This window comes from Lissotriton helveticus, chromosome 8, assembly GCF_964261635.1.
Source record: "Lissotriton helveticus chromosome 8, aLisHel1.1, whole genome shotgun sequence".
Lineage (NCBI taxonomy): Eukaryota > Metazoa > Chordata > Amphibia > Caudata > Salamandridae > Lissotriton > Lissotriton helveticus.
The window spans coordinates 1,227,588,705-1,227,611,755 of record NC_136069.1 but is presented as its reverse complement, the minus strand read 5'-3'; the positions used below and the strand labels follow the sequence as shown (position 1 = coordinate 1,227,611,755).

Below are 23,051 nucleotides of genomic sequence, written 5' to 3'. Positions count from 1 at the left end.
CTCTGTGGAAAATACACTGCAAAATAGACGGATGCTTTTGAACAGATTTTGATTGCATGACCTACCTGTACGTAATCTGCAAAAGTCAAAATTGAGTATTATTTATCAAACTATCCTAACCTGGTCTACTATACTGAAGTTCTCACACTCCACATTTGCATTCAGATTGATCAAGTCTCCTTCTCAACGAGAAGTGGTGTCATGTAGGTTTAACTAGAATTAGAGGTCTTAGTTCTGAACTGCACGACAGAACTTGAAAGAATTAAAAAATGCAAAAATGACACCAAGACAGCCAGACTAACTTAAGGGTTTGTAGTGAGGAATAGAAGAACAAGTTATTTATCTTTAATGACGCCTTATCTGGTAGAGACACGATCTAGCCACAGATGCCTTACCTTTGAATTTCCTAGACTTTGAGCAGTACCCCTGCATGCTGGTAGGTGGCGTCGGGTTGGCTCCGCGTGGCGTCGTCGGAAAGTGACATCTGCTTCACCTAGATAGGCGCCATCTTGGCGAATTGACATCAGTTACTTTTTTTACGGCTTTGCACGCAAGAAGCACAGAGCTATGTAGTGTATGGACGTAGGTGTGTTTGAAAACGAGGGCCTCTGATCTGCATAGAAGAGCTGCAACCACTGCCATCACTTTGGTGATCACCAGCGGGGCACTTGTAAGACCAAAGGGGGGCACTCTGAACTGAAAGTGCTCAGGCCTAACGTAAACCACAAATAGCGTTGATGGGCAGGCAGGACAGAGATATGAAAATAAGTGCCCTGCAATTTCAACACTACCATACAGTCTCTCAGGTCTAGGACAGACCAGACCTGAGATAATGTGAGCATATTGAATTGCTCCTTTTTGAGGAAGTAGTTGAGGGCTCGAAGGTCTAGGATAAGACGTGGTCTCTGTCCTTTTTCGGGACCAGAAATTAGAGGGGAATAGCAACCATGACCTACTTCTAGCGCCGGACCCTCTCTATGGCTCCATTGGCCAAAAGAGAGCCATGACTTCATCCTGGAGCACAATTAAACGATCCTCCGTTAGCCAGTCGTAGGAAGGAGGCATGGTGGGAGGTGTGGTCTCGAAGGGGAGGGAGAAGCCCCTTCGCATGATCTTTCGGACCCACTAGTCCAATGTGATATTGCACCAGTGGTGAAGGTGATGGCTGATCCTGCCACCAACTAGACGTCCATGATCAGGAAGGGCAAGATTAGGAGAGTTTAGAGGCTGAAGCTGCCAGGGGGTGGAGGGTGGTTTGACTGGACCTCTGGCTATCCAACCCACATGATGGGAATGAGCTGCACCCTCGTTTGCTCAGGGGTTGTGGAACATTTATTTATTTATTTATTTATTTATTCAAAGTTTTATATAGCGCGAACAAGATCCTTACAGATATCAGAGCGCTTCACAGAGACAGGGGTAGGGGCAGCAGGAATGAACAGAGATAATGGGAGCAATATAATAGTCACTAACATAGTAGGATAATAATAACGTACAGAAAACATATCAATATACAATCAGGTAAACAAGTAATATAAGACGGCACAAGTCATTGATCCCACTACAGAAGGGTTCAGGTAAACCTTGGATGTGTGGATGGCTTATACCAATTTCTTAGGATAGAGAGAACACTGGGTGAAGGCATCGGGAGGGTGATTCAATCAACCAAAGTGTATCATATATTGGTCGGTAGTAAGAGAGTAGCGTAGTAGTGTCACCATCAAGTAGGAGTATAGTGCCAAAGGACAAGTGAACAGTGATACAAAGCGATGCAGAGTCTCTGATCCAGCACCTATAAAGTTCAGGAGATCTTGGCCAGAAGGATGGTTTTCACCTCTTTCTTGAAGAGTGCAGTGGAGGAGATAAGCCTGGTTTCAGGAGGGAGCGCATTCCAGATCCTGGGTGCCATTCCCGAGAAGGAGCGCTTGTATGTTTTCTCTTTCCGGAATCTACGGGGTTTCAGGAGTAGATTTTTTGTACTTCTATTGGATCTCGAACCTCCTGATATAGACAACTTTTGAGCGAGGTAGTTGGGTGCATTGTGTCATAACTGCAATTTTTAGCTGTATTCTGGCTTCAAAAGGCAGCCATTTTAGAGACTTTAAGTCTGGGGATATATGCGAATGTTTTCTTGAGCCAGTAATGAGTCTCGCGGCAGCGTTCAAGGAGGCTCTTAGGGGTGCTGTTGTGGATAGCGGGAGTCCGCTGAGGGCCACAATTCCGTAGTCTATTCGAGGGATGACTAAAGCTTGTACAGCAGTTTGGAAGTCTTTGGCAGGGAGGAAGGGTTTAAGTTTCCTCAGTGTATTGATTTGGAAATTAGCTCCTTTTGTGGCTTTGCTGACGTGCTGCTGCATGTTGAGCTTGGCGTCGAGTGTGATGCCAAGGGATTTCGCCGAATCCACGATGGTAGGTTGGACATTGAGTGCTGTTAGGTTATTGAGCCAGGTTTGGGTGGTGGAAATTTTCGCCGGGGGTGAGATGAGTAGGAACTCAGTTTTCAGAGCATTTAGTTTGAGGTGATTATCGGCCAGCCAAGATTGAGTGTTAATAAGTGTGGAATTCAGATGTTTGATATCTTCCGGGGATTGTAGCTTTAGGTAAAGTTGTGTGTCGTCGGCGTACATATGGAATTGAACATTGGATGCTTGGAGCAAGGTGGCGAGCGGTTCCATGACGAGGTTGAACAGTGTGGGGGAGAGGGAGGACCCTTGTGGAACACCTAGATCTGCAGGCACAGGTGTAGATAGCACATTGTCGATCTTGAACTTCTGAGACCGGTTATGAAGGAAGGACGAAAACCATTTGAGAACAGTTCCCGATAGACCCATTCTAGTGCTTAGCAGCTCCAGCAAGTTCTCATGTTTGACCGTGTCAAATGCTGAAGAGAGGTCAAGAAGGATGAGGAGGCAAGACTCATTGCGATCAAGGATTTGGAGGGCGTCATCAATTATGTGTGTCATAGCTGTTTCCGTGCTATGTTTCGCTCGGAAGCCTGATTGATGAGGGTTGAGGAGGTCAAATTGGTCAATGTGTTTTGTTAGTTGGAGTTGGACACATTTCTCCAGCAGTTTGGCCAGGGTGGGGATATTGGTGATGGGACGGTAATTGTTTAGGTCAGACGGATCAGCTGTAGCTTTCTTGAGTATAGGCGTGACTTGCACCACCTTGAGGGAGTCTGGAATGAGACCTTGTTGAAGGGAGCTGTTGATGATTTTGGTCCAAAGAGGGAGGAGCAAGGGGATGTAGTCTTTTACAGCATTAGCAGGTAGGGGGTCTATGAGGTGATTAGAGGGCTTCAAGGTGCAGAGCAGTTTTTGTATTGCTTCTTCCGAGTAGGTATCGAAGTGCAGCCATGATGCCTTGTTTTTAGGTTGAGTGTTAGACATTCTGGTGTGGATGGGGAATCGGCTTACATCCATGATGAGGTCATTTCTTATGTTGTCAGTCTTTAGCTTAAAGAAAGCAGAGAAGGCTTCACAGTGTGGGGTGTCGCTTGTTGTGCTGTTTGATTGTAAGGGTTGTGTCTTTGTTTGAGTCTTTATTAGTTCGAACAGCTTTCTTGGCCTGTTTTTTGCTTGGTCCAACTGGCGGCTAAAGAAGTCCGACTTTGTGCGCTTTATTTTCCTGAAGTAGGCATTTCTCTTGTTCTTAAGCCTTTTGAGATGCAGTGATGAAGGGTCAGATCTCCAGGTGCGCTCGGCCATTCGCATAGAACGCCTGTCGTCATTGAGTCTATCGTCATACCAGGGGTTCGAAATTTTGGTGGAGACTCTCTTCAATTGCAATGGGGCGACTTCATTGACTATTGTATTCATAGAGTCAAGGTAGTGGTCGGTCAGTGATTGAACATCCGAGGCACCTGAAGGGGGAAGGAGGAGATTGCCGATGTGGGGAGGCAGGGTAGAGGGGTTGAGATTCTTCATGTCCCTTTTCCATGTTTTGGATTTGGTTGGTTGAGCCGGGTTAGGTTTAACTGTTTCGTTGACAAAGAAGGTGATAATGTGGTGATCTGACCAGTCGCAGGGTTGGATCGCCTCCAGTTGGGTAGAGTTCTCTTTGGCGATGATGAGGTCGAGTATCGAGCCTTTGTCGTGTGTTGGTCTATCGCATATTTGGGTGAGGTCAAGCGCATTAAGGAAAGTTTTGAGACTATTCACCACTGTGTCTTTCTGATCGTTCCAGTGGAGATTGAAGTCACCCAGATAGACTTGGGTGGTCTGCCAACCGGCATTGGATGTGATCATGTCCATGAGTTGTTGGGTGAATATGAGGTTGTCACCAGGCGGGTGATAGATGAGATGTAAAGCACAAACTTGTTTGCCCTCGCTGGTGATGTCGAGGCAGAGGAGTTCAGAGGAGGTAGGGGAGGGGGAGGTGGCTTTAGTAACGGAGAGGTTGCTCCTAAAAATGCATGCAATTCCCCCGCCTGTCTTGCCAGGCCTGTCCAGTCTAATGATGTGATAGTTGGGGGGGACTAGTATGTCCATAATCGGGGTAGAGGCTTCAGTAAGCCACGTTTCAGTCAGAATGGCTAGGTCCAGATCCATTGCTGAGACGAGATCAGCGATGTCGGAGGAGTGTCTCTGGGCCTATCTGCAATTGAGTAGGATGCATTTGAGTTTGGGAGTGAGAAGGGTGGTCGAGCCTTCTAGTGTGAGGGGGACTTTTCTGAGGTTGTTAGGGACGGAACCTCTGTTGTTAATGGTTGGGAGCCTCAGAGGATTTGTAAGAATTGTGGGTATGGGGATGTGTGTGTTGGATATGTGTTTTACCGGACCTGGGCCATAAGAGCGTAGGAGAGAGCATAGGTCGCGGTCCGACAGTGGGTTGAGGATACGATGGGGGCGGTGGGAGTTATTGCGAACGGGGATAGTCGGCCAGCGCGGGGGTCGTTGGAGGCGAGGGTATGTAGGGAGGGTGCGTCGTTTGTAGGGTAGAGGGATGGTGGGAGGTAGAGTGGGCTGTGAGAAGAGAAGGTCTTTGATTGCGTGGAGATCTTTTTTGACTTGTAGGAGATCCTCTTTGACTTGTTGGAGGGTGGATAAAGTCAGGTCATGAGGTGGATTGGAGATGGGGTTGGTGGTGAGAGCCATTGGTGAATGGTTGAGTAGTGAGCTGGAAAGCGGGCAGGGTATCGAGGGGGGGGGATATGCTAGCGTTGTTGGAAGGTTCTGCGGTGGCAATGAGTGGGATGGCATTCAAAGTGTGGGCGGGTTTGTGGGCGAGGGGTGTGGGTGAAGTAGGGGGAGGGTGGGAGGCATAGGTAGTGACGTCAGTGGGAGACGGTGCCGGTGAGTCGAAGAGTGAGTGAAGGCTGAAGACAGTGGGGGAGACAGGAAGGAAGTGGGGGCTGAGAATAGGAGGGGGGAGAGAGGGGGATGCTAAGGTAGGGGAGGCGGTATGTTCTGTAGGACTGGTTGGGAGGGTGAGAGTGTCGTGGGTGAGAGTGGGGAGGGAGCTGGGGAGGGAGAGGGATCTGCCGTGAGGGGGATGGGAGGGGGGGTGGATAAACTCCGAACGGTGGTGTGTTTAGATGGTGGCGTGTTGTGGGTGGGAGTTGTTATGTCAGGGGGGAGAGGGATGGGGGAGGTACGAGTGGGGGTCAAAGGGGTAGTGTTTGAGGGGCGGCTAGTATATGAGGAGGAGAGATTTATGACTGCGCTTGGGGAGTGTGGGGCGTTAACAGCAGGTGGGCGAGTGACTAGGGTGCTGGGGGTAGAGGTGAGGTGTGTGTGGATCCGACGCTGAGCTATGTTAGAAGTGTTGTGGGTGGGGGCTGCGACGTCAGGGGTGATAGTGCTGGTGGGGTTCTGGGTGGGGGTCCGCAGCTTGGAAAGGTGCTCTTTGAACTTGGGGAACAGGTTGTCTAGTAGTTCCAGGTTCTGGTCCGTGGATTGAATTAGGACAATCCCATTATTGTAGATAGTAATGGTAGTCCTGCCAGGGAAGAGTTGGGAAGGTATGATAGAGAGAGTTAGGCCATGAGTTGTTTTCCTGGTGGTGGAGACGGTGAGTAGGGTTAGGAACGCTTTTCTCCATTGGGCTCTGCGTGAGGTGTGGAAGATGATATCAATGTTCAGGGCTCCATTGCCCGGTGAGAAGTAGGTGTCGGCAAAGGGTGTTTCAGGGTGCGACCTCAAGAAGTTATGTTTAAAGCGTTTAGCGGCTTTTTTGGTGAGAGTGGAAGGGTAGTTGATTCTAAAAGTGTGCTTACCGATGAGCTCCATGTTAGGATGGCTGTAATGTTGGGTGTAGGAGAAGGACGACAATAAAAACTGTCAGCCGTTGGTTACAGGGCAAAGGAGTGACACTAGTGAGTGAGTGGCCAAAATTAGCCACAAAAAAAAAAAATATATATATATATATATATATATATATATATATATATATATATATATATATATATATATATATATATATATATATAAAAGAGGTAGGAGTCGGTGCAATCCAGGAACAAATAGTGCATAGGTGCAGCTTACAAAGTGTATACTATATGCGAGGTAGCAATCAGCTTACACCATGTACAACATATGAGAGGTAGAGCCGGTTAGGTGTAATCAAATTTACACATCATAAAGTAAGAGGTAGCAGCGGTGTAATCTAGGTGTAGAAAGTGGTTGGGTGCAGCTTACATGACTAAACGAAGTAAATGAGGTAGTAATAATCAGTGCAACATAGTGGTAGAGTGAGATGGAAGTAGCTTACATCAAAGAACCAAATAAATGAGGTAGCGAACAGTGAATGATAGGAAAAAAGGTGAGATAGGTGCAGCTTACAACATATATAGTATACAAATAGGGCTAAACTACTAATGAATTAGTGATGAACCAGCGTCCTTTGTAGTAGTCCTTTGTCTGTTGTTAAAGTCTTTTAGAGAGTTAGGTTTCCCTTTCTACTCTAGGGTAGGTCTGGTTAGTCCATCATCTGTGTTAGTTGGTGGGGAGGAGAAGGTACAGCTCCAGTGTTGCAAGGAGGAGAGGAGCGCGTCTTATCTCTATTTTGGTGACCCCTGAGCTCATTGGTATGTAGCCTCATGGTCATCTGGTGGGCAGTGGAGGCGATTTATGGCTCTTCTTTATGGCCCCCGCCATTTTAGTTAGTGGAGAGTGCAGGGACCGCTTTGACCACAGAATTAATTCTGCATGCCAGTACCGCTGTGTTAGACCATTCAGAGCATTCACAGTAGTTATTTGCGTGTATAAAACTTCAGGAACCTCATGAACATCGTGCTCACCATGCTGCAACAGTGTTAATCAGGACAGGCGGTTCCCCAACTCGCCTGTGCAGACGCTGCATTTGGGAGCAGACTAACTTATACTTGTACGCCAATTATTGGGGGGGGTGGCGGAAGGGCATCTGACTGAGAGACACGATGTGAGCAATGATCCACGATCTCACCGAGAGTCTCACGGGGGTAGGGTTGCCCTCGCTCACCTGCACTCGTTCAGACCGCTCCCCCCCCCCCCCATCTGCAAAGTTACATCCCCGATCACGGCTCCAAAATATCTCAGGGGGTGGAGTGGGGGGGGGGGGGGGGACGCAGAGCACAGCTTGTAGAGTGGAGGGGGGGGACACAGAGCTCACCTTGGCAACAGAGCGCTTGCTTACACTGGTGTCGCCGAGTTGTGTAGATTCCGACCCGGAGCCCTGGAGCCCCGGTGCAGCAGTCAGGCAGGAGCTCAGCGAGCAGGACAGCCCGTGGGGCACCAGGGCTGTCCTGGTGGCTGGGATAGGGCTGGCGTGTTTGAAAGCCTCTTTCGAAGCTACAAAAGGAGTGAAAGGCAGAATAGGAACGGAGGGCAGCTGAGAAGCCCGAGGACTAGGCCATAGCCAATGAGTCCTTAAAGTGCTTCAGCACTATGTCTGCCTTGTCTCCGAAGAGACGGGTGCCATCAAAGGGCATGTCAATGAGCGAGGCATAGACATCCCCGAAAAGCTAGATGTTCTCAGCCAGGCGTGGAAATCGCTCCGCCCAGCAAGTTGGTTGTGTCTAAACCACATCAGATGGAGAACTTTGCTGCATCTCTCCCGTCTGATACTGCTTGGGAGAGGATGGTCCGCGGCCTGCTCCAGGACCTGTCGAGGAGCATGCGAAACAGTTTCCCAAGGAGAGTGGGAATAATGGCCCAATAAGCATTCAGTGTTCACTGACTGCACTGGAAGGCTGGCAGAAGATAACACTTTCTTGCCCCATTTGCCCAGCCTCTTGGATTACTTGTCCGGGGGAGCGTCAGGGAACGCGCCATGTGAAGTGGAGGCTTGGACCACCAAGCTCTCTGGAGTGGGGTGTGTTATAAGGATGTTTGGATCGCCCAGTGCAGGGCGGCAACAGCAGGCGATCGTCCTGTGTACGGGAGCCCCTGTGCTGGGTTTGAACCAGGTTCCCAGAAGGACGTTCGTGAGGGCTTCACTGAACGGAAGCAAGGGTTCTGAAGAGGAAGCTCCAGGCTGTAGCAACTCCATCAAGATGTTAGTCTTGACCGCCACTGTGGGGAGATGTAGGTTATGGACCTAAGCTACCCTGCGCACCACCATTGCATATGAAGCACCCTCCTCCCTAGCCACGTTAGGAGAAAGCATGCCAGTATCTGAAGATGTATCCAGTAACTGCCCTCACCCAATTCCTCATGCCAGTCCATATCCTGATCATAGCGCTGGTATTCTAAAGGGTCCAGTGACCCTGCCCCTTTCTTCTCCCAATCCTGACCTGTCCAAATAAGGCTCAGGGGACGATACAGAGCCAATGGGTCCTGTAGGCACCGGAATCAGCATCGTTTGACGCAGTACCGGCTCCGTGGCATCAGCGATCAGACTAGGGCTGGCTTCGACAAAGGGCACAAGCGTCGCCAGGAGAATCAGATACGGGGAAGGTCACAATGGTACAATCCGTGCCGATCCGTATCCATGGCCGGATGGAGGGGTGGGGAGCTGCCAGCAAGGAACCTGATGGAGCCTCCTCTCACCCTGCAGGGCACAAAGGCGAGGCGGAGGGCTCAGGCCACTCTAAAATGAGGCATGTGGACTCATACATTTCTTTAATTTGAGCAGGGGTTGCTCCGGCACACGGAAAAGCGGGGAGGCGCGGAGCTGACACAGACAAAGGTTTCAAAGGACAAGGCCTTGAACACCAAGGCTCCCCCATCGCCTCGACCGGTGGTCGGGGAGAAGTCAAAGCATGCTACAACTTCTAGTGCCTCTTACCCGAGTGTTCCAAGGATCGTGAGTGGGACAAAGAGGACTTGGGACTTCTGGAGTGGTTCAGGGACCTTCCTCTTGACCAGGACTGAGACATCTGTGGAGTCAGGCAGTGCGTCGTCTGCTGGGTAGCAAGCAAATTTAGGGACCGCTCCCACAAAGCCTTCGGACCTATGGCCCATCAGTCGGAACATGACTTTGAGTCGTGGTCGTGCTCCAGACACCACAAGTAAACCAAATGTGAGTCAGTCACCAACATGGCATGGTGACAGGCGCCACACTCTTTGAACCCTGAAGTCTTCCCAGAGGACATGACTTCCTATAAACTAACAAAAAAAAAAAGAGGGTCAATAAAAAGTAAAAAAATCCAGACAGTGACACAGGTTAGTCCCTTCATGGATTAGCGTGTAAAAAAAAAAAAAAAGAACTTACTACAGTGCACCGAGGTGGCACCTAAATAGGTGACTCGGACGTCACCTCTGGCACGGACGACGCCAAGTGGAGCCGGCCAACGCCACCTGGTGGGGCGCAGGGTTATTGCTTGAAAAAAATTCTTCCAGATCCAGTCTAATACCTGGGAAATTCAAAGGTAAGGAATCTGCGGCTGAACGTCTCTATCAGACCCACTAAAATATTCAAAAAATATTGGCAAGACTTTTCAGGGATATCTATCAAGAAAATGCAATCGACTAAAACTGAACAGAGATTACACAAGGCATCTGAAATACAACTTCTACATTAAACCAGAGAAGAACCAAAGATTTTCTCTCAAAGAGGGACCCTAGAACATGTGGAAAAGATATGCATTATTAGACAGTTTCTATATAATCATTGTTAACTGCAGGAACAAGGACAGCATCTTTCTTAAATGTGCGCCAAAGTGGATCAATTTTACAGAGTATATAAATGTGTTTCTTGAGACTTACCACTGTATCCCAAAAATGTGATATAGATATAATAGCCAATTGCGAGCAACCAAAATGTATTCCCAACAAAGTATCCAACAAACCATTGCGACAATATAACATCTGCAAAGGAAATAAGAAGTGGGTTCATGTTAATATACAATATGAAATGCTACACTTGCTTTTTATTGCCAATAGTGGAAAGGTACTTACGATTGATGAAAAACAGCTGGATGAAGTGCAGGATAACCAAGAGTGGATAGAAGGCATTTAGATGGACATCAAATGAATAGCCCCATTCCACATCATAATCTTTACTTTGACGTTTAACTAAATACTTGTTCGTAATAAACCTAGTTGGAAATATTATACAGAAGAATTCATTAAAACAACTATGTTCAAACAATAAAGAACTAAAACATTTCTGTACATGCTATTTACATTTGCCACACTGTATATCACACATCCAGCTAAAATCTTAATAAAACAAAAGGTTTTAAATATGGAGAGTTCACAATCAACAGCCTCTAATGGATGGAAACATTGGCACCCAAAAGTTAGTCTTAAAAGGTGTATGTAAAGAAACCTAATTTTGTTAGCCAAAGTGAATTCACTGCTAGGGGTGTATGATTAAAAGACTACAGCAGAATTAAAGCAATTTCTGAAGGAAATGCTCCAAGACTGGCAGACCTGTCATTTGGTTTTTTAACCATTTTTGGTGCATGCATGTGCAATGATTTAGACAACAATACAAGCTAGCTCATTATACAGACAAAGTGTGATCATAATTCGGAGTACCGTGCTACTCGCCGAAAAATCACTTTGCGCCTTGTCGGGGGTAGTAAGCGCTACATAAATGCAATTACAATGATGTAAGTTAAGTATAATACAACTAACTTGATTACAGGACACATCAATATAGTTTAAATAAACAAATTATAACTCAGTGTCGGCTCCATGGCACTAGAATGATCAGAGTAATGTTGACTAATTTGGATAATAATACGTTTTTCAGCCAATTCCACATTTCATCGACCCTTCATAGCATAGTCCTATCCTAATGTAGTGTGCTATGGCTCAGAGTTTCCACATCAATCATCCAACAGCTCAGCGAAACATTAGGGGAAAAAACACGTTCCAACACATTTTGTGTTTCTTTCTAAAGCAGTGATGCTACATGCAATCCCTTGAACTGCTACTCAAGAAACTAAATGGTAGCATTTCATTAATTACTGTAAATAGCTTTGGTTTTAAGTGCTATAAATACATGAAAATAAACTCATGCACATAAATTAGGTGTTTGACTAAAGAAAATCACTTACCACATGAGGGTTGCAATAAGTAGGCCAACACCTATGCAGTCTATAAATATAACCCAAAGGAGGAGCTTCAGTATCTGGAAAAATCCCATGTCCAGGACAAATCCAAATCCGAGTGTAGACACTGTTGGGAATATAACAACATCAGTCTTGCTTCAGAGATAATTCTGTTCTCTAGTTCTCTCTCTTTTTGGCTCTGTGCCCTTCACAAAATGTTACCTACGTTAATGTACAAAACATTTCAGAATCACAGGTGAACTGTATCTTATTTGCTAACACCGACGTGCGAATTAAAATGCAGCAACTGGCAAACAAATTCACACACAGAGACTTCTTAGTTCATGTTACCTAAACAACCTGAAAAATATAAAGACTTTTTTCACTACAAAGTTGCTTTATAGGTAAAACCGGCAGTATACCTCTTCAGAGTGCATGGTCAGGTGGCAGAAATGTAATCAATGACAAACTGGATTGAGGAGAATATAAAAGGAGCAGGTATATGTCATGATATGGGGGTTGAGGACCGAAGACCACTGTAGAATAAATTATGGCTGGGGCCGAAGTAGGATGCTTCCAAATCCATTTCATGCCCTGAGATACATTTGGAGACACATGTAAGAAAAAAAGGAGCATGGGCTGTATTGCATGGAGTGCAAAAAATCTCTTGTGCATTGTAATATTTAAAGGTAGGCAGGACAAGTCTGTGCTAGCGTATTGGATAGGACAGTAATGCATGACTTGAGGACATCTGTGTGAATATCACACTACAGAGGATGACAAGAAATTAAATCTTGTACATCAGAAGTACTAGTGGGCGGTATATGTGGCTAGAATGAGACTGAGGGCCAGGGTGAAAAGCAATAACACTAATATTTGTTCAGGATGTGGCAATTCAAGAGCTGGCCTGTTGTACATGGTCTTGCATTGTCATGGGTTACATAGCTTCTGGGATTCGATAGTGGGCACTATTAAGAATTAAAATTAGGACAGTTGCAGTGAAATTTATCAGCTTTCCATCTGTACAAATCAACCTGGCAGATCACACATAAAGCATCATACTATGTTAGTACAGAGAAACTGAAGCTTACAGATTATGAACGGCAAGCAGTGACCATTCAAGTCTAACTTTTCCATACTAGGCCCTCATATACGATAGCTAAAATGCAATTAATCACTTATGGTGGGTCAAAATAATTCTCCATACTACAATGGAAGTTCAAATTGAGTTGATTTATAAGCTATCTTCTCGGTCCTGTCCCACAATTAACAATTACTGGAGAGATGCATCTAACCTCATAACAGGTATAACGGGATTGGCTATTCCCTTCGATCCTCTGATAGTTTTGCTTGGGTACACAGATAGAGGGCGAAGATGAAAATCCACTGCTATCTTGACTGAGACATTTAATTACGTTTATGCTCGGAGTTACAAGGATAGCAAGCATTGACAAAGCCATTAGGTCTCGAATATATGACACCTTTTGGCTTTGCCAATTTTTTTTAGCCATGTTGTACAGCAGCATGGCTGCTGTTCAGCATGGCTAATAGATAGTGGAGTGGCATAGAGTGTCAATAACTGGAGTGATGTAGAAGGTGGTGGAGTGGAGTGGTGTGGACTGGCGTGGTTTGGAGCAGAGTGGCATGGAGTGGGGTAGAGTATAGTGACGCAGAATAGAGCAGCGAACAATGACAGAGCAGATTGGAGTGGTGAAGAGTAGAGTGCTGTAGAGTGGAATTTTGTGGAGTGTGTGTAGTGGCTTAGATGGAGTGGAGTAGAGAGACAAACTGGGGTGGAATGCCTAGATTAGATCAGTATAAAGTGGATTAGCATAGAGTAGAATGGCGCAGAGTGCCGCAGAGTGGGGTGAGGTGCCATGGAGTAGAGTGGCGTGAGTGCGGTAGTATAGAGTGGCGTGGCATGGAGTGGCATAGAGTAGAGTAGCATAGGCAGATAATGGAGTGATGTAGAGGGGCATGGCCTGGAGTGGCATTGAGAAGAATTGCTAGGAGTATAGTGGTGTAAAGTGAAATGGTGTAGAGTAGAGTGGCGTAGAGTGGAGTAGCTTAGAGCAGAGTGGCGTATAGTGGTGGGTGTATGTAGCTAAAGCATAAATGGAGACGGAAAAGGAGGGTGAAAGGAACATGAATAAGAAGCTGTATGACTGTGTTAACAGTAGGAAAGGACATTACAAGTCCAGGAACAGTAACAAAATGCTTATAAAATAATAGTGCTTTGCCCAAAGGCGAGGAAGAACAAATGCGAGGAAGTACACATGTACTGGGACATGATCCAGGGAAGAGCTAACACAAGAAAGGAAGGGAAGCCTAAGGGAGCTGAGCAATTGAAAGATTACAAATGAGCGACAACGAAAACAACAAATGGTTTGCAGTGGGCGGTTTGTATGACCACTGAATTGTAACGAATATATCTCGCAGAACAGCACATGCACTGTGTCGGCGAGACTTCGGAATAGTTATGATGTGGAAGTCACTAGATCCTCCGTTGTTAAAATTGTGGTAGACCAAGCTTTCGCACAGGATGCAATGGAAAAGCTTCCAGCATTTGTCAATGAAAAACTTTTGAAATATTATACCTTCATAAAGAACACGCTTCATATCCACGAGCAGCTTGAAATATGAAATTGTTAGACGATCAGGTCTTCGAGAGAGCCAATTCAAACCAGAGTCTAAGACGTAGACTGCCATTATTATTTCCACTATAATATTTTAATGTCAGGTTACATTTGATTAGTGGACTGCTAGTAAAGTGAAGGGGGGGAATTCAACTGATGCTTACCTTAAAGAACTAAAACACAATATGTATAAGAAGTTATGTGCACCAGTGAAAGCTTTATGGTAGCGAAAGACAGTCTTCTCATTGATGAGACAGTCATCACCAAGACTAATGAAGTGGTATGTACTCATTTTTTTTTGTTTAAATATATTTTATTGAGAATACAACATTGAGATATCACATATGGCAACCATTCGAGGAGGATAGCAGAAAATGTTCTCATGCGAGACATTGCAGTATGCATGTACAACATTGATACTATACGGCGTAATAATCCCATGCCCCGTTTATCAGTGCTGGAATGAAGGGATCACAGAAATCTCACAGTATTTCCTCATTTTCGCAAATTGAGTGATTGTTTGTCATCTCTACTGAGTGATTTGCCAATTTTAGTGAGGGTGATACCTTCGTCATAGCTGACTCACTACATTTATGGCATAGTTATACCCCATTATGTAGTGCGTGGGCATGTCTGGCGGAATATCAGGGCAGCAGATGCATTACTAACTCCTTTGTGAGTGCAATGCGTGTGGTCATGTACATAGGTAGGCTCCTCGCGCCATTCACGCCGCGTCTCGCATTATCTCTGAAGTTGGTTCCAGGGGACCCTTTGCATGGAGCACCTCCGCGGCCACTAGTGTGTGTGTGTTATCAGTCACTGACAATACCGTCATGTGCCTATGTCTTGATCATTAGTCACCAGAGTAACTAAGGTGCCCCGATATCAATTCTCTACTTAACATCCAACTAGGATAGCTGGGAAAGGGAATCAAGGTTAAAAAATGAATAAGATGGGGGGGGGGGGGGGAGAAAATAACATAGGAGGAAGCAGGAAATAATTTTCCCTGCAACAACTAACGAACGGATCAAAAGGGATGAAGTGGTATTTACTCATTCTATCAAAGAACAGAAGTATGTCGGTGAGAAGATGATCGACAATGAGGAAGTGGCCCTTGCAGACAACAGCACTGTCATTGACAATGAAGGGCGCTTTGATGACGGAATGATGATCAAAAGCTTCCACCGAGAGGGTGTTGTTAAGTATGTCATCGCCACGAACAAACGTGGTGATGGTTAAGATGAGTGTTTGCAGCAACCGTCCTTTAAATGCTCTACCCTCCACAGAAACCGTTGTGACATGAAAGAAGAATTCCCCAGAGCAGGCCTAGGTCTGCTCGGTTGTTTAATCTTTTTTTTGTTGAGTAAGTAGGCTTCAAACGTTTTTCGGCCTTAGTGATTTTTTTTCAAAGCTAAAAATGGAAGGGGTTTTATTTATTTCTTGACTGAAGAACTGATATTTCAATGCAAAAAACGGTTCTCAATTGTTACATTAATTACTTTGGAATTAATATTTCGCTCACCTATTTTTTTTTTTTTTTAATCGGTTTTAGCATGAAATGGGATTAACTTCGTTTTACTCCAATGCGGATTTAGGTTTAGTCGGTAGAGGGCAGTGTTGCTTCATTTACAAGCATGTATTTTTCCTCCTTAAATGATACCTGGAATGTCAGAATTATGGGAGCATAGTGTCTCGGCATCTTGTTAGCAATTACTATTAATTTACTGCATTTGCCACAAATTCCGCTATCTGCTGCATAATTCCAGATTTCAACAAAAAAGGTTTCTTCCCCAAACGTCGCTAAAAGAAGCATGGCATTCGTGATGCATCGCACTGCCACGTTATAAGACTTAACTAGTCGCCTTTCAGTTGCTGCTTGCTATATTCAGATTTTAAACGGATTGCTACTAAAAAAGTTTACATTGTTGTCCAGACAGTATTAATGCCACCCGGTCAAGAACAAGGGATTGGATTAAATATGCATCACGAAACAAAACTTTCATATTTAAATGCAATTCAACAGGATGGTTGAAGGCGAAACCTACTTTATCATAACATATTTAGTGTCATTATTTGTGCTAATTTATGTTACACCCGAGGCACGTCTCCAAGGCCAACACACGTATCAAAAGAGTATTCGAAGTAAAGAAACTTCTAAACATTTTTTATAAAGCCTGAGGTCTTGAGTATTTGATTGCCCTTAGCAAGACAATTACACATATTGTACACATGTAAAATACAACATTGTTGTGGGGGGCCCTTCCTTAATGAAAAGAAGTGATTGGAAAAGGCTGCATAATTTGGTCCTTCACTGCTACATAATTTCAGTGGCTCTAATTATAGCCATTAAAAAAAATTATATGTAGAATAATTATATGTAGGTAATTAAAGGGGGCTGAGAAGCTCCGTTCTGTTCTTTTTGTAACTGTTCCATTGTCCCCTTTTAGGTCCTCCTCAGAGCTACTGGTTTTGGGCCAGCCCACTGCTTACCACTGGGTGGCTTTGCTGTCAGTCTCATTTACTTACTTCTTACTCAAAGAGTTTTCTTCCTCTTCTTGTGTTTGTCTTTCCCCCAAATCATACCTTCTTTACCATCCTTTTGACTGGATGACTTGGATCCTTCCATGGCTTATATTAGGGCACAACTTACTTTGTATATCCTTAAGCACTTACTGGGAGTAGGTGTTTTATTGCTCGCACCCTCTGCACTCTTATTCTAGATTCCAACTCCTCTCCCACGTCCTCTGTTAAAACACCGCAACAGGGCATGCTTCATTTATCAGGGTGGTTTTATTTAATCTCCAATGTTCCGCAAGTTGTATCTAAACTCAGGCATTGGCTTACGAAGGCAGTAGTTATGGTTCTAGGGAGGGACGGGCTACACTCAGCTCTTGAAAGCAGATGTTTATTCATCTGGAGGTCCATAATGATGGTCCTTTGGCTACTGCAGACAACAAAATAGCAGGTTTCAGTACCTTATGCATTGGAAAGTGTTTTCCTGACACTTCCTTGTGACGTAGATCTTTATACTTGCTCAGCAAAATAAACTTAATATATGTATGAAATGACGGGGGCTATTGGGTTAGAAAAGACTGGACATTCAAAGATGGTTTACTTGAGAATTCTGACAAAAGCGCAATCGCCAGGAAAACATTTTTGTAATAAACATCAAAGTATTTTGATTGAAAAGGGAGAAAAATGTGAATGCTGTTCATTTGTTAGGACTGTGCCCAACAACAGCACATGTCAGATGTTCCAAAAGCTGTCTGTGGGAGTTTCAGACAGGGAGCAATGCAGATGAATGCACTATATACTCATTTAGCAGTGCAGCTGAAGTGAAAATATCAGACAAATCTTAAATTATGGCACTGTTATTTACTCTCCAACCAATAAAAAAAATGAGCTTCTAGTATCCATGGCGCCATTCTTCTTTCCTTCCTTTCTAGAAATTCGGACCCACCGGGTTAAGCTTTAAATCTTACTTTCAGTAACTACTTCGTTGGGGAGGTCTGCACCGTTAACTGCTGATTTCGCTCTTCATGGGAGCCAGTTCTTCAGGTAACTGCAGCTCAGGCATGCCCTGGACAGTCATGAGTCTGAATTAGGGACAGTGCCCGAGTTCTATTCCCTGGAGGCAAAAACTAACAAGCATTTACAATGCAATGGTTTCGCCTTTGGAAAAGTTAGAGTTATTGGCATTGCTCATGACATTTCTTTTTTTTTACTTACTTATAAATAAATGGCATTGTTATTTACATTGCCAACAGCTCTCTCAGCCCACACAGCCCTCACAGCCCACACAGCCCTCACAGCCCTCACAGCTATCACAGCCCTCACAGCTATCACAGCCCACACAACTCTCACAGCCCACACAACTCTCACAGCCCACACAACTCTCACAGCCCACACAACTCTCACAGCCCACACAACTCTCACAGCCAACACAACTCACAGCCCACACAACTCTCACAGCCCACACAACTCTCACAGCCCACACAACTCTCACAGCCCACACAACTCACAGCCCCCACAACTCACAGCCCCCACAACTCTCACAGCCCCCACAACTCTCACAGCCCCCACAACTCTCACAGCCCACACAACTCTCACAGCCCACACAACTCTCACAGCCCACACAACTCTCACAGCCCACACAACTCTCACAGCCCACACAACTCTCACAGCCCACACAGCCCACACAGCTCTCACAGCCCACACAGCTCTCACAGCCCACACAGCTCTCACAGCCCACACAGCTCACACAGCCCACACAGCCCTCACAGCCCACACAGCCCTCACAGCCCACACAGCTCTCACAGCCCACACAGCTCTCACAGCCCACACAGCTCTCACAGCCCACACAGCTCTCACAGCCCACACAGCCCACACAGCCCTCACAGCTGTCACAGCTCTCACACTTAGGTTTTTAAGGCACTCCTGATGCAGCAATATTTTACCTGAAAATCCCGAAAGCATGGAGTGTGATAATTTCCGGTTATGGTGTTACCCTTCCATTAGGAGACTGCCCTGAGGGTTTTAGAGTTATTGCTGAAATTGTTATTTTTACATTTCAGCATTTGCCTTCGACACTCAGGGCTATATTACATGGACACACTTTGCCAGGTCTTACCTAGTGAAAAGTGTCCTTGAATAAGAATCAAGATTCCGCCTTTTAATTGTAGCTCTATATGTACATATTGTATTTCAATTTATTGCTCTCAATATCTTCCTGTATCTTTTTACTCGGCTGAGAGGATGTCATTATCAAACCTATGTAGAGACACAATGACTACAGCATTAGGAGTAACCTAAAAATCAAAAGAAAAGTTTGATTCGCTTTCTAAAAGTCAGTGTGTGAAACACAACAGGCCTGAAAGCACTCGTCTGTGAGGTCACTACCTCTTCCAGGCTCATCACAGGTGAGTAATGTTAAACACTGCCAACACTGCGAATGGAAGAAAATAGAAAACCCCTTCCACTCCTAAATCAAAGAACACATTCCTGAATTTCCGATTAAGGAAATTTCACCCGAAAATCAAGACAAGAGCTACACTGCTAAGGAGCACCCGCCTTTTAACTGCAGTAAAATGAGCCTGAAATGTTGAGCTCTCAGGGCCATTATATTAAATGTGGCCTTACCAGGCACCTGTCAAAGATGATGAATGGATCAGTGTATTTTTGGAACCCGTCAAAGTTAGATTAATAAGAGAAAGAGTGCAGAGTGTTTGATTACCCATGCTGGCTGAGACACCACTTACATGTAAAATACAGCAGCAGTGGTTCCACGCAGGCAGTGGTTCCAGGCAGCTTTGTGTCGGTCAGAATCTAAGAACGAAGCAAGATCGTTCTTAGGAGAGTCCAAGTCCACAAGGGAGGTGGGCAAGCGCATAGAAGGGAGCAGGGATGGGGTATGTGCATCTTACCAGCCTAAAAAAAAAAAACTTGCCATTTTGAATCGGAGAACAGGTGAATGAGACTGACAGGATACCAGTTCTCCGGATGGAGTTTTTTTTACTATTATTATTATTTGACATTTGCATGGTGCGTGGAGTGGCACGGTCTGATATCACAGCACTAGGGGTTGTTCAGGGATAACTGGCACTTTTATGAGGTGGACCATTGCAAGCTGGTGGCTCACTAGGATTGTGGGCACGTGTGAACGTCCAGTAGTGTGAGTAGTGCCACTTTACAGAACTACTTGAAAGATAAATAGCATGTTTGCACTTGTGAAAATTATATGGTTTTGGCATTTTGCAAACACCTGAAGAGGTGGTGATACAATTCTATGACAGAGAAATGGTGCTCGCAATGGCAGTATTTGACAAGAGAAAGGCCTTCACTGTGAAAAGGGAGAGGTGGCTGCTCTCCCTCTCTCTCGAGATACCAAGCAGCTCAAAGTCTCTGTGAACACGTTGCTGCTACAAAAAGAAAAGGCAGGCACTTCTTGGCCGAGGACGTAAAGAATAGAAGCGGAGGATTTTGATTTGAGGCAAAAACACTAGAGCAACAAGACAATGGAGCAGAGAACACCAATACTTCAACTAGGGGACATGATATCCCTTTCCAAGCAAGACATGCATCAACTGTGGGCCAGGGAACACACCACAACAGAATGGAAAAGAACCAACTCTATAACACGCAATGCACTAATAATGAAATAGGGACGGGACAGAAGGAAGCAGACATCCAAACAGTGCTCAACACTCGAGTGGCTGTTGGTAGGAGGATGCAAGACCAGACTGGCCTCCCCTTCCCCCCCTCCCCTAACGGACCCTGCATAGTGTCACCAGGTCACTGGCAGGATAAGGAAAAGATTTAGACTATGACAGAGAACACACTGACAACAGGAACGTGGGTGTCCGTTTCGGGGACAGAGAGAGACAAAAAACGGAGGAAAAGGGCACACAACGAGACCCTGTTACAAGCTGGGTAGGTCAGGAAATACGTAAACACCAGCTCAAGGAATAAGCACACAGTCTTGGGCTCACAAAAAGCGCCAGTAATGAGTTGGGCCAGTGAATACACTGACACGGGAAGGGGGGGGCGGGGGCGGGAACGGCACACGGACAGCGGGAATGGGGGGGGCGCAGGAACGGGCACTCACCTGGACTTCTTCCGGTGGAACTTCGCAGTCAAACTTCCCAATGGTTCTCAGAAGGCCTGGCTGCTGCCTATGTAGACTTCAGCGTGGCAACTGCCACGCTCGGTGCAGGCTCCGGTCGCCCCGGTCTCGTCCTGGCTTTGCGGGGCTTCCTTCAGGCTCCCTCACTCATCCGGGAGCAGGCCGATCTTCCAGTCGGCTCCTACACTCACCGGGGGCAGGAGCAGATGCCTTGGAGCTCCGGCGACAGCTTCCTAGGAGTGGAGTCTTGCTTCGGGGGCTGGGCCAATCCCAGCGCGGCCCTGCGGCGAGCCTCCGCTGACGTCAGCGCTTCCTGGGCCAATCAGGACGCGACTTCCTCGTCGAGCCCTCCGCCAAGGCCCAATCAGTGCGCGGCTTTCCCGGGTCAGCCGCCAATCAGCAGGCGGACCCTTCGGTGCAGTCTTCATGGCTTTGGAGCTGCGGCGGTGATTTCCCAGGCAAATGCAAGCCCCGGGTCGCGGCGGTGAACACAGTAGACGATCTTTGATTTAGGGGCGCTCCCAGGCAGGGAGTTCTTCGGTCACAGGAAGCGAGGGCTGGAGAGTACGATCTCGGCCCTCGGCAACTCCCCTGGCTGGCGGCAAAGATGAGCGCGGCGCTCTCGGTCAGATGAGAGAGCAGCCGGCGCGCCCCACACCACGCAGTTGAAACCACCTTTGTCTTTAGGCACACGCTGGCTCACAGATTCTCCAGGCCACGATAGCGGTAGGCACCACAGTCACTTCAAACGGCGCACGGACAAGGGGGGGGCAGAACGGCACAGAGGACATGAGACGCAGCAAGCACTTACCAGAGGAAGACTTCTTCCGGCGGCGGTCGGCCTTGGAATGACAAAAGCAAACACGGACGACAAAAAAAAAGAACCCCCGCCCACCGCCCGATGACTACACAGAGGGAACGCCCATGGAAAAAATCTCGGGAACGCCCCCGAATCTGGTCCGGCCTTGACAGACAGATCTCTGTTCCAATGGCTAGCCTCCATTTATGGAGCTAGCCAATGGAACAGAAGGGCGTATTCCAGAGTCCTTACTGAAATCAAGAGATTTCCCCTGGAGGCGGAGCTTACGCTCCGTGCTCCAGGCGAAACCTAAAAATGAGCAAAATAGGGGATATCACAACTGTATAGGCCCCTAATCATTAACTCCCATGACACATTCCTGAGTTTTAGATAAAAGTGGGGTGATGACCTTGGTGTCACAGTTGATGACGATTGGCTCAAAGCAAAAATGACCCCAGACCTTTGGCTATTTTATCCAGACTGTCTTCTAAATATTGGCATTATGTACAATTCCATCCCTTCAGACTACAGCGGAAGGGTAAATCTCCGTATGTTGGAGATGCATTAACAGAGTGAACATTCCCGTACGTCATTTGGGGTTGCCCAATCATTGCTACATATTGAGCTAGAATGCAAACATACTTGGATAAAGTATTGGGTCACAACTTCTTACCAGATAGGCTGCCTTGCTGCGGATTATGGATGGTTGCGAAAGTGGCCATAGTGTAAGTTTGATTGTTGGGCTGAGCTGATTGCTAAGCAATGCTTCAGAAGGAAATGGCGAAGCATCACTCCTCCTTCCCTTGGCGAGTGGCGGGGAGGCATGGACAGATGTGTCTTGGCAGAGGAGACGGTTTACAAAGCTAGATGCTGCCCCACTAAATATCAGCAGATCTGGTCCAAATAGAAACAACAAAAAGCCACTTCCTGATCATAGTCCAGAGGTTTCTATGCAGCAACATGCACAATTTAAGACAAGGATAGCTGGATGCCTGTTTTAATCCCATCTGCAATGGGGCAGGATGTGTGTTAGATTTGATCATTGTATGTTTTATTGTACATCGTTTTTGGTTGTGCGTATACTTGTTTACTGTAGTGAAAATGTGTAAAAAAAAATTTAACTACCCCAGCAAGTTGGTATATACATCTGTGCTCTCATTAAATGTTGATGCGTACATTAGTCTCCTTGGCTCAAATAACAAGCTTTACATCAGAATAAAAAGAAACTGCTTCCACCCCCAGCAAACTGATAAATACATCTGTGCTCTCATTAAACTTTGATACGTACATTAGTTTCCTTGGCTCAAATAACAAGCTTTACATACAAAAAAACTGCTTCAATCCCCATCAAAGTGATAAATACATCTGTGCTCTCATTAATTTTTAATATGTACATTAGTCTCCTTGGCCCAAATAACAAGCCTTTCAAGACTGGGATTCCATTTCTAGGCCCATCTTCCTCCAGCATCCCACTACTTTGTGGCCTCACTTCAATAAAAAAAACGTGCACAAATGGGGGTGCATGGTTCTGCTTGTGCCTCCCTCTACCTTTTTTTTTAATCCAGGTGCTTG

At 46.0% G+C, this 23,051-nt stretch overlaps 1 protein-coding gene across 4 annotated transcripts in view; it reads right to left on the bottom strand.

Annotated features, from left to right (window-relative positions):
* UNC50 (unc-50 inner nuclear membrane RNA binding protein) overlaps positions 1-23,051 on the bottom strand; it is a 91,734-nt gene that overhangs the window by 25,193 nt on the left and 43,490 nt on the right. For all 4 annotated transcript variants that reach the window (XM_078658199.1, XM_078658198.1, XM_078658196.1 and 1 more), the window contains 3 exons: positions 11,429-11,549; positions 10,320-10,459; positions 10,128-10,229 (listed from right to left, as the gene is read on the bottom strand). In XM_078658199.1, coding sequence (XP_078514325.1) covers positions 10,128-10,229; positions 10,320-10,459; positions 11,429-11,549 — 363 coding nt within the window. The remainder of the gene's footprint in view (positions 1-10,127; positions 10,230-10,319; positions 10,460-11,428; positions 11,550-23,051) is intronic.